A 15,178-nucleotide genomic window follows, 5' to 3' on the forward strand; every position below is an offset into this window, starting at 1 on the left:
TGAAAACAAAGAACATAATGTATTCCAAATCTCTAAAGGAATTAAATGATGCACTTATGTATCTTTTCTTAAAGAGTAGAGCTAGCAATGAGTTTTTAAAGCAAGCTGAGAAAGGTAAACCTAAAACCTCCAGCAGCGATGCTTCTACAACCCTGAATGGAGACCTAGAGCAAAGAGAGATGCTTTTGCTATCTAAATGTGTGGCATCATCAGCATTCCCTCTTTTCCTGGAATCTGCGTAAGCATGTGATGTGAACAAGGAAAAAAAGGCATTTTTTTGACTGATGAGAAATTACATGCTATGAATTGCTGTCTAAATAAGACGACATGAGAACAAAATTGAAAATCTTCTGTGATTCCAGGCATTCACTGATTAAATTAAAAGATCTATCTGTACCTGAATGTAGCTATAGTCAAGATTTCAGTGGAGAAGGAGAAAGCTGAGTTGTTGGATGGAGTAACAGTATTTTTCTGGATATGCAACTGTCTTGTGAATCTGCCCCACCAAGTAAAGGTTGGTTGAGAATGGGGGGAATCATTCTAGATGCAGCCCTGGCAGCCTTAGTTTGTGCTATGTAAATGGCAGGATGTTGGTTTTACAGAATTTTATATGAAGTTTTTTGTTGCCTTATGCTTTTAGATGTGGAGGATGAAAAGCTCCCTCTAAGCACCTGGCAATAGTTTCACATTTATCAACTGTTTTTAAAGAGCTGGTGGCTCTAACTGTTCTATTAATTTTAACTCAGGTGGAAGCAGTGTTTTAGGTTGCATTGTGTAGCATATTTTGACAACTTCCAGATGAACCAGCCATTGAAGACCGTTCCATGATACAGAGTTGTTACAAACCAGGAAATACCACGAGCGTGGCAGAAGAACTGGGATTCTTCAAACGTTGGCTAACCTGCAAGACAGATCTATGCGGTCCTCAAAATAAATAAATAAAAATAAATTAAAAAAAAAATTTTTTTTAAATGAAGTACTCTTATTTGCTTATCTTGCGTTCTTCTGTACATTTCCTCCTTTCCTGTATGAGGCCCTCACTAACCAGCTGTGTGCAGGGGGCAGTGGTGGATGTGGTAGTGGTGGACCTGGCAGCTGCTGAAGGTAAAGGAGGTGAGGGCAAAGGGAAGGTGCTCTGTATCTGTAGCTCCTGTGGAAGATTTGCAGGGGTCCAGGCCAGAACCCAGCTGGCTTTTTGTCATCGTGACCTTGCTGAAATGTCTGGGATTTCCAGAGTCCAGCCCGTGGGGGGACAGGGAGGAAGGAACAGGCATTGGTAGTTGAATGGCTCCCAAATGCAGAGCTGCTGGGACTCTGTTAAGGCATCTGATTCTCCTCAGAGTGCTTTTAATTTGAAAGCTTGAGTGAAAATACCTCATTGTTTGTTAACTGTTTAATTGTCGGTCCTTATAGGTGATGGGTCAGGAGGAGGGTTGTAGGAGCAATCATGCTGGGCTGACATTGCTGTATGTTTAAAAGAAAAAATAAAAACCAAGGAAACAAGACAGGAGAGTTACTTTTTTGTGGGGGTTTTCCTATTTGGCTGTAATCAACTTTGTTTACATCCATGAATTCAAATGATTTTGGACAGATCCTTGACAGAGGAACAGCTGGAAATGTCTGGAATGGCTTTCGGTGGGGACCACTGCCCTCTGACTGAGGGGCATGGTCTTGGTGTAGGCAGGTGAACTGGTACCGCTCAGGCTACAGTTCCCATTGCAGGTTTCCTCTAAACTGCATCTTCACCTGCAAGGATGTGCCTGAATGCTCAGAAAGGGAAAATGTGTATAGAGGCAGCTAAGTCCAATAGTGGTGATATGTTTTGCAGGCTGAAGAACTGCATGAAGAGGTTGCTGTTAAAATAATTCCAGAGTGTGTGTGTCCTGGTGGGGAGAAATTTCTTTTTTTTTTTTTTTTTCCATGTCCCAAATATCTTTTGACTCAAATAATGAATTGCTTTGCAATTTGTATCTTGTACACGCAATGTTTTGATATGGCTGTCTAGTCAAGTTTGTCACTTGACTTTGGGAGTTGTTTTCTGTGATAAAATGCAGCGTAAACCTGATGTAGGCTTTTTAGCTCTTAAATTTCTTGGCAATTGTTTCTTGGGGTAAGAAACTAAAAGTTACATTAGCTTATCAGTGTGGTCTAGCTATTTCTTCCACAAAAGTATTGAAAGCCATAATATCGCTTAATTTCTAACAGTCTGGATGTTTTTCTCCAACAGGAACTGTTCTTATCAGAAGCAGTAATGGCCAACTAATGCTGGTATCTCAACAAGCAATAGCACGAGCACAGACTCAGCCACAAAATAACACAAGTGTACGACCGTCTGTACCTACCAGCACACCTGCAGTCAGAATATGTGCTGTACAGGTAACTTCTCTCACGGGCTTAATTTTATGTATCTGTGTGTTACATGTTCATAACAGGGTTTGCAAGTAAGCTATTAAGGGTTAACTAAGCATTTCAATGTTTTCTGAGCAGCATGGTCAGTGTGTTTCGCACATGATCTTTGTGCTTTGCTTTCTCAGTTTTTCAAATCGCTAGTCATTGCATATAGTATAGTTCAACTTAAAAATTTCCTCTATTATGAGAAAGAAGGTGCTTATTAAGAAGAAAAAAACACCACCCATACTACCTAAATGTTTATGGCTAGTATAACTGCAACCTTTCAGTCTTATGGGATACTTCTCTGAAGCAAAGTGAAGCTGAGAACCTTTCCCAGGTCCCCAGGATTTTCCTTCTCCTTCCCTAAGCTCTGCTGGCTTTTTGCTTCCATCTTTTATAATGGTAGTCAGCACACAAAGTAAAAGTAGGTCCAAAAAAGTAATTGCCTGCATAATACTCCCCAAATGCTCATCCTTTAACCATTTTATTCTGATTAGGCATTGTGGCTAAATGTCCCTGAATATGTTCTCACGTAAACTAGTAGGCAAATAGCTTTGTTGAAAAGTGCTTTAACAATATGGGTTATATGAATGATACTTGTCTCATTACTGTAAGAGCAGGTGTCTTGGTTTTTATTGAACAAGAGCAGATACTAACTTCAGTGCCTGTGTTTTCTGCGTGTGCATAATTGTTACTTATGTATTTATTCTTTTTTAAGAACTCTGGCACCCAGTTACTAAAGAAAGCAGTAGCTACTCCTGTGAAAACATTATCTCAAACAACAAATGCTGTGGCTTCTACTGTTCAGCCACCTGCTGTAATACAGGTAGGTAGCAGCTTCATTGCACAACGGAATAAGTAATGGAGAGAACTGGAGAAAATATGAATATATTCTTGTAATTTCTAACTCTAATGTGGTTTTCACTAACCTGATAGCTTTTGCTTTTAACTTAATAATGCTTCTGCCAGCACATTTCAGATCTTCCCTTACTGCAGTAGAAAGCGCTTGCAGAATATCAGCGAGCAATGTGTAAAATAAATAGTTCAAAGAACCATTTCCAATGCATTTGTGCCTTGTGATTGAGCTCCTTTAAGCTCTAGATGAAGCTTTTCTGGGAGATGGAGACTTCCTAATACTTTTTTTGTTTGGGTCCCCTAATTTCTTAGGGGTGAAAAAATGTACTTGAGATGGTGCTGCGGGGAAGATAAGCTGGCTGCACCAGTCAAGCTGTTTTTCAAGTTTGTACTTTTGATACTTTTTTTTGTTTTTCTCATTAAAGGCTGAAGGAAGATCATAGCTGAAAACCTCTGTGTATTTGGTAGACAGATTCCAAAGATACAACTGTAGGTAGACAGTGATTGGAAATGCCACATTATTTTTAGACTTTTTTTTTCCAACTTCTCTTTATCAGAGGGAAGTGCTGTAGGACTCTTTTGAATAGACCCTTTCTACCTGTAGAGCATGACAGTTCTAGATTCAGTTCTTCCTCTGTTCTTGTGCATCAGAGTTCTGAATATGCACGTATAATGAAAATGCTTCTTTCTGCAGCTAAAATATACTGTTATCCCTGGAGAAATTTTCCTTGTACATTTTTTTTTTTTTGTAGAAGAGCTTGAAAGGGACTGGTCTATAGTGGTTGACCAAGCATTCAGAAAATGAACAAAAACCCCCCACATTGGATGCATGTTCTTGACCTTGAGTGTGTTTGAAAGATGGGGAGATCAGTTTGCTGACAGCAGTAACTAACAGTCTGACTTACAGATCTGTCCTCCTGCTGTTTTTCTGTATTAGTAACTGAAAATTACTTACAGCTCTGTCTGTGATCTGCTCTCTCTTCCTTCTCACTACAGATGGATAATGTTGGGCTTAAAGGGGAAAACCCAGAGATCTCTTAATACCTTTTCTGTTTTGCTACGGGTGGAAACAACACATGCTTCTTGTCTAACAATAACAGTAATGTGTCTTCCTGACCTATTTTTATTTTGGAATTCTAGCTTGCAAGCCATGTGTTTATGGTCTCTAAATAGAAGTCTTTAGGATATAAAAACAATAGTCGTCTATTGTACTATGTGGGGAGAAGAGAGAGAGATTTCTCACAGCTGATGGATGGATGCATCCTCACAATCTAATGTGAATAAATGTGGAGGATCATCATGCTATTAACTTCTCAATTTTTAACTTTCATCTGTCTTTGATGTGGTTCTTAGTTCAGTTTTGATATAATCAGTTCAGCTTGTGATTTTCTGAGATATTTAAAGACGTAGTATTTCTGGCAAGGTTTCTTTTTTTGGTTGTAGAAACCTGACCACTTCTAATGAGCGTGGGGCTGGATTTGAGTAGCCAGAAGGATGACTGTAGGGAAAAATGCATACTGCTGTTTTGTTTGTAACAGCTTCCTCAGAGCCTGCCTGTTTGCAGACTATTACAAACCCCTCTGCAAGGCTCTTTTATAATAGAGAGTAAATAGGTTCGTATGGATACATATTGCTATCATAGGGCTGCTTCAGTCCTCACCCTGGGGCAGGTGAGATGAAAGAGGTCTGACAAGGGAGCCTGTGTGGCAGGTTGCAGGAACTGCCTGGGGAAGGAAAGGAAGAGCCCTTGGGCCTGGCGTCCTTGGCAGCTGTGTTGTTCATCAGTCCTAAAAGAACTTGCTGGTGTTAATTTTGAGTTTTTGGAGGTAACGGAAGAGGAGTGTTGGTGTGGAAATACAATGTCATGACAAAGTGGGAGACAGTGGAGAAGAAATAGTACTTGGCTCGATTGTGTCTCTTATCCTGAGTATATCCTTATGCTGAGTATAACTTTGTACACTACTGCATGCAGAACTCTCTCCTTTTACTGACTGCAGGATTATTCTTCTCATCCACAAAAGCATATGTTGTCATTCCTGAATGTTTGAGCTCAGAGGTTGGACAAAATACGTGTACTTTTTTTTAAATCTTTTTACCTTCTTCCCAGATGGGATAACAGAGTTGCAAAGTATCTAATTAGCATCATGCTGGGGCACTTTCATTTAAATGCAGAGCACTTCTCTTGAAATGACTTCAAAATATGCAGGATTAATGCCATTTTTTTTTTTGTGGTGACTGTTTCTCTGTTGCTCAAAGTGAGAATGAGAATTGTCAGTAGCAAAAAAGGTTGAGGGCAGATGACAGAAGTTAATTCCCATATATTCATCGTTCTGGGAAAAGGGTCCAGCAGGCTTCCCATTGTTCCCTCCCTCAGCTGATAAAATACTGTTCCGGTCTTGATGTGTAAACACACTGGACTTTGCAAGAGAGCAGCTCCAGCAAACCTCATGTTTTCGGTTTTTAAAAGCCCAAGGCATTGCAGCTTGACAGGTCTGTACTCTGTCCCCTTCCGTCTTTCTCCCTTCCATCTGTTTGTGGGATTCTCGTGCCCAGTTTGCCTCCCTGTGGTCTTAGAGCTGTTGAGCCTCATCCTTGGAAGAGGCAGTGGTGGTGGCAAAGATCCTGCAGAGAGCTATTAAAGTGTTACCAACAGTGGGAGCCGAAGCTGGAAAGCTTTCTGGTAGCTGCCTGCTTCTTTCATGTCAAGCTGGCAGCGGCTTGGGGAGGTATAGGGGGGAGAAGGATCCACCCAGGAAAAAGTCTGACAAAAGTGCCAGTGTTTTTGCTCTAGCTTTAAAGGTTGGCTCACTAATTTCCCCTGTTCTGAAGGGTTTAAAAGCATTTTGATATTCTACACAAACTCTATCCAGTTCTGATTTGATATTGTTTTATCTGTGATAGGGTAAGCTGGGCATTACTGTCTTATGAGTAATGGTTGGAGGAAAAAAAACAATACTGACTTTCAGGCTTCAAATCTAAACTGGAACTTTTGCTTATTTCTGTTTTCTGTGAGGTCAAACTGTGGCTTTTTAGTTAACAAGTTGAGAAAATGAAAAGTGTGCTTTTTTTTTTTTTTAGAAATGAAACATCTTACTTGTACCGTTATATCAGAAGAACAGTTGTTTTTTTATGTATCTGAAGTATTAATACTCACGTTTAGTAGGCTTTCTTTGGCAACTACTATTTTTCAGCCTGGTTTGCAAAGGAGAAAGGCAATTTTAGCTTTTGCTATAAACCTTTGCAACTCTTGTGCTGCTGGAGTTTCAGAATCTGTTGATAGATAAAGAGGTTTGAAAAAGGCCTGAAAGTCCCATAAATGAGTTTTGAAAGGGTTTGTGTCTGGGCAGATTTGAGAGAGATCCAAATTGGTGCCCACAAGGAAAAAGCAGGAAGAACTTGGGTGCTGTGGCTCAGCTGGCTGCTTTTGCTGGCACGTGCATCCTTCCAAAGTGGACAGAAGACATCTTCAACCTGGTGCCTGTGTGATAGGAAACGTAAGGGACATTGCAACTGGGAGAGGAGCTGCAGGGGAAGAAAGGAAGATAAATAATCACTTGAAGTCATATTTTATCTTCAGAGTAGTATAACTTGGCTTAGAATTAAATTGATTAGTCTTAGACCGTAGAAGCTTGACAAAGTTAAGGAGTAGGTTTCTTCAAGACAGACTTTACTTTTCCCTCTTCGCTTGAAGTTTCAGGCAGTGACTTCAGACTGTGTGAGCCTCCATCCTTCCCCACCACCCACTGACTCAAAAACAGAATGATGGCCGTGCTGGTTTTGTCACTTACTGTATGAAATAGAGCCTCTCAAAGGAAATGAATCAAAAGTTCTAAAAACAATGACAAGATTTGTTCATTTATGTTCTAAATAGTAATCTCGAGTGTGGAGGAAGGATGCTACTTAATATGCTAGCAGAATACAGTATGTGTTTGTCATATTAATTGTTGGTTTAAAAAGTGTTAATTTTTCTATTCAGCCAGCAGCTGCAACAGCTAGTGTTACTACAGTTACTGCTGTAAAGCCTTCGAGTACTGGAACACCTGTAAAACTTCCAGTTACAGGACCACCTGCACAATCCATCTCCCAGAAGGCAGTCTCTGTGAAAGCAGAGGGCACAACAGTAGCACAGACCAGCGCTTCTACAGTAAGGAAAAAAAAAATTTAATTAAAAATTAACATTCTCTATATTCATCAGAGGTTGGAGAGCCAATGCAACATCTAACAGTCTTCTCTTTATTTCTGCGCTAGGAGATGTTAGAGAATGTGAAGAAATGCAAGAATTTCCTTGCTACGCTAATAAAATTGGCATCTAGTGGACCTCAAGCCCCCGAGATGGGGCAGAATGTGAAGAATCTGGTGCAAAATCTCTTGGTGAGACTATTTTTTTAAAGCAAAGTGTCATTTTTATATTGTTTTTGACATTGACTTTGTAATCTTGTTCCTTCTCTTTCTGCTTGTTTTTTTTAACAGCTAAAGAGCTGGATTTGTGGCAGAATATATCTGAGTCTCCTAAGTCATATAACACTCATTTTAGCTGGATCCCATATTGTATTTTCTCCCTCGCATTCCCATTTCACTTTATGCACACAGGTATCTGATGACAGGAGGCACTGATAGTTTTTACATAGCTTTTGAGTCTGAGCTGTTTTTTCACGCTAGCATAGCTTTGGGTCCTCAGTGGCAAGGGTTTTACTCTGGAGGTTGTAGTACAGTACTGAGTCCATTTTACTTCTTTACTCCCAAGACAGAACCAAGTTGCACGTTGGTGGTGAAGCTCCAGTGAAGCAAGCATGAAATTATCTGTCATTAGACAACAGGATGGAGAAAATAATGTGGTGTCTTGCCAATGTCTCTCTCCTTGCCTTGTGGTGTACCTCAGCACAGCTGGGTTTTCTTGGTAATAGTTTCTTCTGCCACTCCTTGTCTTGGCATTTGACCACTGCTGCAGTTTTGTTCCACTTCAGCAGAAGGCTGTGTGCAGGTAGAGGGAGACTGCTTTGTGTTACCAAAGGAATATTTCAGTCTAGAAAAGCAAGGTGTAGAAAGAAGGATAATTTCAGGGAACAGATTGTTTTAAGATGCAGGCTTGCAAAAATATTTGATTCCCCTTTTCTTCTGTTGCCTGTGTGTCCCTGCTGGACTATACACTATGCTTCTGTAGGAACATATGAGAATTAATCCTCCTTGTGCTTACAGTGCTTTTTTTTAAAGAACAGTAATTACCAGCCATTAATAAATTGTTTAACAGTGCATTTCTTTGCCTTTTTACAGTATTTTTAAAATGCTATTCTTCTGTCATTCAGTATGTGTGTATGATGTAAATGCAAAATAAATTAATGTTTCATATGCATGAGGGAAACAAGTAAACACCAGCTGTGAAGTAAAGTGGTCCTTAAGGCAGCATTTCATGGAGTGGGTGTCAAGCACCTTATTTGCACTGAGATGTGGTATACCAAATCATTGCATTTGTGTCAGTGGGACCTCAGCAACCTGTATCTGCAGCTCAGTGGGGCCTGACAGGCAGCGGGTCCAACGACTGGATAGGAGGGCTGCCCAAAGTTCTCTTCTATGAATATCTGGTCCTTAAACCCCCTCCTCTTATCACGGAGCTCCTTGGAACAGCTGTCCTCAGGGAGGATAAGGTTGAAAAGCATAATTTCTCTGCAGATGGAGAGACTGGCACTAGGGTCCCTCGTCCTTGTGTTTCTGTACCTTCCCGAAGGAGGTAGCCACATGGTCTCACCTGGGAGGGTGAGAAGTGGCAGCAGTGTCTGGGGCTATCCACCACCTCAGCCCCATTGCTGATGTGCAAGGGGGTCCCGGAAGGCTGCTGTGGCTTCCTAGCCCTCTCAAGCCACTGAAACAGGTGTTTGTGGTGAGGCAGAGCAGAAAGCTTCAAGGAGACTGTGCTTTGTGAGCTGGAGGAGTGTTGCCGTGGTGGTATGCAAAAGTGATGTTCTGATGTTTGGCTTCTCCTGCTTTAGAAAGAAGGCGTTAAGTATTCTGCTTTATTATGCTTTAGTGAGCATTAGACTGGAATTGTTTAACAAAAACAGCACTGAGTTGTCTTTTGTCTCGGATCTATTTAAATTTTGATCCTTATGCAGATAAACTACCTTTACAGCATGAAGTACTCTTGATGGATTTAAAATATTTCTGCATAAAAGAGATATTCAAAAGGATCAGTGTTACTTACAAATTTGTTTCTATCAGTTCACTTCAGTGAATGGGTGTTTGAACAGATATCCTTAAGTGTATTAACTGCCTGTAGTCGAACAAAGGAATTTAATTTTAAAATAGCGTATCGTATCTAAATTATAACATCATTCTATCCTAAAATGTGTTCTTTAAATATACAGGAGGAAAAAAGCATTTGAGAATACTGAAATTGAATAACACCGTGATAATGTAAACTTCCATGAATTGTTAATACACATATTGGGGGAGGGAGGGAGATAGATTCAGTTATAAATTACTGTTGTAATTATATTTTCCTCTTAGGAAGCAAAAATTGAACCAGAAGAATTTACAAAGAAGCTGTACATAGAGCTCAAGTCTTCTCCACAGCCGTATTTAGTTCCTTTTCTTAAGGTAAGTGTCTGATTGTGGATATATGGTATTTAATGGGGGAAGAAGGACCAGAAAAGAGTTTTCAAGTAGTTGTTTGCTCAGATCAGTTGAGGAAATGGTGCTTAGCCTAACCCCGTTTGACTGCTGCTCTTGGAAAGATGGAGAGATTTTTGTGGGGGATTTCAGAGGTGTTAGCTTCAGTTGTATTGTCATGTTGGAGCATAATTACTCCCCAGTAACTACTGGAGACAAATCTTTTGGAAGCTGGTACATCTACCGTAGAGCAGCTACGCTAAGATGACCTTTTACTTCCTTAGCAAAACTGTAGCTGGTTTGAATTCTAATACAGAAGAGTGACAATAGAGACTGTGCGCAGCTTATGCAGTACTTGACCTTAAAGAATTTGCATAATGCTCAATATTCACTCATCTGCTGGCTTCTGTTTAACTGGGGGCAGGGTAAAAACCACCCCTTTCTCCAGAAAATGTCTCACGGACTCCTGCCACTTAGGAAGAGTAACCCGGGATAACTCTAATCTGTTCAAGCAAGTAATCATGAAAATAAGAAAATTCTGTCTTTTTTTCTTGAAAGCATGTTGTAGAATGGAATTTACTGACAGTCAAAATAAAAATGAACATCTTTGTCGTATAGCGACCGCTAAATCCCAGTGCAAAGTTGGAAAACTTGGTTATATTTGCTTAACTGCAATGCACACAGTGTTGTTAGACCTGATAGATCTGTACTTTTCTCTGACATTCATTACAGGCACAGCAGAGAATCAAGGAAGAATGGTTATGTGGTAAAGCTGTGATAGAGGTTTTCTGGAGTTTGCCTTCTTTCTTTGTATTTGACAGTCCATGTAGCAATACATCTGATAATGTTGCTATTGCTTTAGATAGCTGGTATTAATCTCTTCAAGTATGGGATGAATATTTTTGTTACAGTGACAGCCTTTAAATGCTTTGCTAGTGAGTTTGTCAGGAGACTAGAAGTCTCCTCTGCAGGGCTTGATGTAGTATGTCTCAGTATTTGTTACATTTTAAAAAAATCTAAATTCCTGGTTTTTTTAAATGCCCATGCAAAAACCTAAATAAATAAATAAATCCGATCTGCATTATTACAGCCTATTGCAGTTCAGAGTTTTGATGTTACTTCCTAGAGCAGCCTGTGCAACAACTTCTGCACAGGCAGCTCTGTTACTCGTGGACAGTTTCATCCTGGCTGCAGAGTGACCAGGCTGTGCACGCAGGGTCAGCACGATCGGCAAAGCTTGTCTTTGAGCTCTGCTAGCTGCCAGGACAAGTTTGGCTGCAGAAATTGTGAAAGTGCTCCGCCGGAGTTTATAAGTTGTCCCCCAACATGGAGAATTGGTAGGTTTGGTGCAAAGACCCTGAAGCAGCTCCATGGGACTTGAAGCATCCATTAGGTTGGGTTCATCAGCCTCTGTCAGGTCTGTGCTGGCATCACACAGAGCTGCTGCATGCTCCCAGGTGTCATGTAGGCTTCTCTGGTCTGGGCAGTATCCGTACCCTTGTAACGCACAATAAGATGCTCTATCCTTGCTGTACGCTAGATGAACAATGAAACAGGAAAACTTCAGCATCATTGTTCAGGCACAGCTGGGATCGAAGTTAGCTGACCTCATAGCGTTACCCATCCTTTAAAGCATCTTGTGCTGTGGTTGCCTTTTTCTGAAACACCTGAAGGGTGTGTAGTCGGTGCAGACCAGGCTTACTTGGCACGTGCTCTGGGCACCTGCGACAGGGCTGAGTGCCAAATGGCAGCTGGCTTAACCAGCGCTTCTCTTTGGTGCTGCCCTTGTTTCGGGGGGGAAGCGCCTGTGGCTCAAGTCTAGGCAGAGATGTGATACGGGTCGTTGCCAACACATTTTTAGCTAGTAAGGTGGAGTTTTAGGGAGGATTCTCTGTGGAGTTGGCTCTTATCTTTTGAGCTTCAGATTTTGGACAGAGCTGCTGCATGTTTTTGGTTTTGCATGTTCCAATAACTTAAAAAAAAGTAAATTCTAAAAAACACGGGAAATATGGAAAAAAAACACTGTAAAGCCAACTTTATTTTCAAATCTGGATGCTTTTGGTGAATAAACTGCATCAAGAGCATGAGGAAAGCTAAGCAGTCTTTTAAAAGAAAGGGAAGCTAACATTAAAGATAGAAGTGCCATGGAAGGTCCAGATGTACAAACGATTTGTTCACTCGATATATTAGCAAGTGAGATAGCGTGTTCCTTTTCATATGAAGCCCAGAGCAACAGCACTGTGCTGGAGACTTTTACAGACTTCAAAAACTGTCAGGGGAAAAAAGTTTTGTGAGAATGTACTGGTAGCTGCAGAAATGATTTCCCCTGGTTCTGAGCCATAACAGATTGTAAATAGTCAAGGAGAAAATCTGTAGAGGGCTTGAAGATTATTCTGTCCATTAACCTTCTCAAACATAGCTGTACTAAAAATGAGATGTTGCCAGATACTTTTACTAATGTTCTCCTGTTGCAGAGAACTTCTCTGGCGTAAGCTGTGCTGCTGCAGCTATACAGACATTAGTAAAGTGGTATCCCCCCCTAGTGTAGATACAGCTGTATTGGTGTACAAGTGCAGGCATCTTCAGAGCTTGTTCCTGATTTTATTGGATAATTTGTAGTTCTCTGCTGGAGGAGCTCAATGGAATAAACACAGCTGTTATGAGAGAGCAGTTTTTTTGGCAAAACAAAAAGAATTGAGAATAGTAGAATAGTTAAGCTGGTCTTACTCTGGTGCATAAATTCCACATTGAAACAGTCTAAACAAAAGAACAGATTTTGGGATAAATTTCCCTATAGATGGGGTTTGCTCCAGGTAGGGAAGACGTAGTGACTTGATCTTTGCTCAACCTATGTTGGTGATTCTTAACTTAAACCTTCATCAGTTTAAGAGTACTTGCATTTGTGCTACGTGAATTGTAGCAAAACCTCTTCTTTGGAATAACCAGCTTATTGTCTCTTGGAAAAAAAAAAAAAAAAAAGAAGAATTAAAACCTGAGGAAGAAGGTTCAGTTGCTAATGTAAGGTCTAGTATTGTGGGAGGCTGTTCTGGTGTTACAGCCATGTTGTTTTCTTCTTGTTTTCTAGAAAAGCATGCTTGCCTTACGGCAACTAATGCCAAATGCTCAAAGCTTTATCCAGCAGTGTATGCAGCAGCCAGCTCCAACCCAAGAAGCTGTTTCAACTTGTACCTCTGCACCAACTCCTGTAGCGGTGGCGACCTCAGCTGTAGCAACAAATTCTCTTCCCGTTATAAAACCAGTGTCTGCCTCTGCGACAGTCGCAGCCTCTCCAGTTATAAAACCAGTCCTTTCCAGTGCACCGGTGACAGCCTCTCTGCAGACCGTGAAGCCTGTTCCTGCCTCTGCAGTGGTGGCAGCCTCTCTTCGTCCCGCAGCGTCAGTCCTCACCACCACAATAGCGACATCAGGGCTGACTGCTATCCAAACTGTGAAGCCGGTCTTCACCTCTGCGGTAGCAACGTCCTCTCTCCAACCTGTAAAGCCAGTGCTCGTCTCTGCAGTGGCATCCTCAGCAACAACCCCTCTCCAGCCTTTGAAACCAGTCATCGGCACCCCCATCAGTATTAAAATCTCCCAGCCAAACTCCATCGTTGCGCAGTCGGTGGGCGCGCAGCAGGTGGTAAAAGTGAAACAGTTGGTAAGATGAATTTCTCTCCTTCTTTGTACCTGAGCTTCTTTTGCTATGACTCTTAACATTTTGTCAGGGTAATACCAATTTGCACCTTAGGTGTGTTTTTTTGTCATATGAAGCCACCCGTCATGAGTTAACCAGTTACATTTGTGATAGTTGTGAAATGTTGCACGCTTGCCAAAAAGGTGAATCTAAAGCCACCCTGTAAGCTATGTCTCTTGCAAGATGAGCTGACCACCATTCAACCAGCCTGAACGTCCAGATAGAGACACGAGGGAACGTGCTTGGACTCCTGGTGTGTGTGCAGCTGGGCTAGGTTGGTATGTGAAAGAAAAGGCAGGAAATGCCTGTGTCAGAAACAGAAATTGATGATGGGATGCTTATGTTAATTACTATTAGATGCCCTGTGAGGGCTGTGCCTCAGCTAGCCCCCAGGGGTTCCAGTCTCCTTACCTTCAAAGATCCTGCACTGGATGCTTTGCAGGAATCGGTAGTTTGATGATCTGTAGTGATATGCTAACTGAAATGTATTAACAAGCTCGAGGAGAGCTCTGACCTCCAGATTTACTAAGACGTGTTAATTATGAAGTCATCAAAAAGTCAATTTTTTCTATCAGGCCTCATTAGCTAACAAATTTCAGAAGGAATAAATGCTCTATTAAAACAATACTCTCAAGAGCAATGCGTTGACACTTTTTTTCTTGGCACAGGTTAATTTCTCACTAATGCTAATGTTAAATGCCAGCAAGCTGTGGATCACCAGTATACCCAGCAGAGCAACGTTGTAAAATAAGTTAGGTTTGGTTTATGGATGTCTGAGATACTGAGCAGTGTGCTGTGTCTACCTGCATGTAGTGACCTCAGGAATACTGGGAGAATCATCTCCTTTGGCAGATGACTCTTCTTGAATAGGACTTCCTTGTAAGGATTTGTTCCTTCCAACAAGGGGAAAATGTGAGACTTCCTCTGAAGCTAGATTTACTTTCCACAGCTGTTGTAGTGTGTGAATTTCCATTTGTAGTTTGTTATTGTGTAGACTTGATTTCACAGTATTCAGACCAACTAGTGTTTTGCATTTTCCTTTTTTTCAAAGCATGTAAGGTGGATGTAGTACAATAATAATTTCTTCTAAGTAAACAGCTTATTCTACCAGCTTTTCACCTTTTCAGACTTGCCGAAAGCACTGAACTATATAGGGTGGTTTCTTTTTATGAGTGGGTTTGGTGTTGTGTTGTTTTGTTTTTTAAACAACTGTTGTTGCGTATGCACTAAAACTTTGATCGTAGTTGCTACGGCCAAATTGGGGAAAGAGTTGCTACCCTTGTTGCCTTCAAGGACTAAATCTGAATTTCCAGCCAGAAGAAAATGAGGGCTGCTTAGGTTGTAAGAGAGCTGGAGAGCAGTTTGTTGGCTCCACAGCGAGCCATGTAATCCAGGGGAAAGACTGACCATCTGTACAAATAGATGAGGAAGCTTAACTCTACGCTGTGGAGTCAAGGCGCTTCTTGAATATCATTTTGGTGAACTCAAGAAATGACTTCTGCCTCCTCCAGTACGGCAGTGTGGCAGCCTAATGAAACTGCTTTTCTTTACTGTGCGTTACAAACATTGACTTGCATACAAAGCACGTTTTATCCTCATTTGGGTGGATCCCAGGCAGAGTGATTAAAATTCTTG

General features: G+C 41.1%; 1 protein-coding gene across 1 annotated transcript in view; it reads left to right on the forward strand.

Moving 5' to 3' along the window:
* Positions 1–15,178, forward strand: part of TAF4B (TATA-box binding protein associated factor 4b) — a 70,541-nt gene that overhangs the window by 13,117 nt on the left and 42,246 nt on the right. Inside the window, 6 exon segments of the mRNA XM_035564008.2 lie at positions 2,228–2,376; positions 3,110–3,217; positions 7,223–7,390; positions 7,495–7,617; positions 9,748–9,837; positions 12,935–13,507. Coding sequence (XP_035419901.1) covers positions 2,228–2,376; positions 3,110–3,217; positions 7,223–7,390; positions 7,495–7,617; positions 9,748–9,837; positions 12,935–13,507 — 1,211 coding nt within the window.

This window comes from Cygnus atratus, chromosome 2 (genome assembly GCF_013377495.2).
Source record: "Cygnus atratus isolate AKBS03 ecotype Queensland, Australia chromosome 2, CAtr_DNAZoo_HiC_assembly, whole genome shotgun sequence".
Lineage (NCBI taxonomy): Eukaryota > Metazoa > Chordata > Aves > Anseriformes > Anatidae > Cygnus > Cygnus atratus.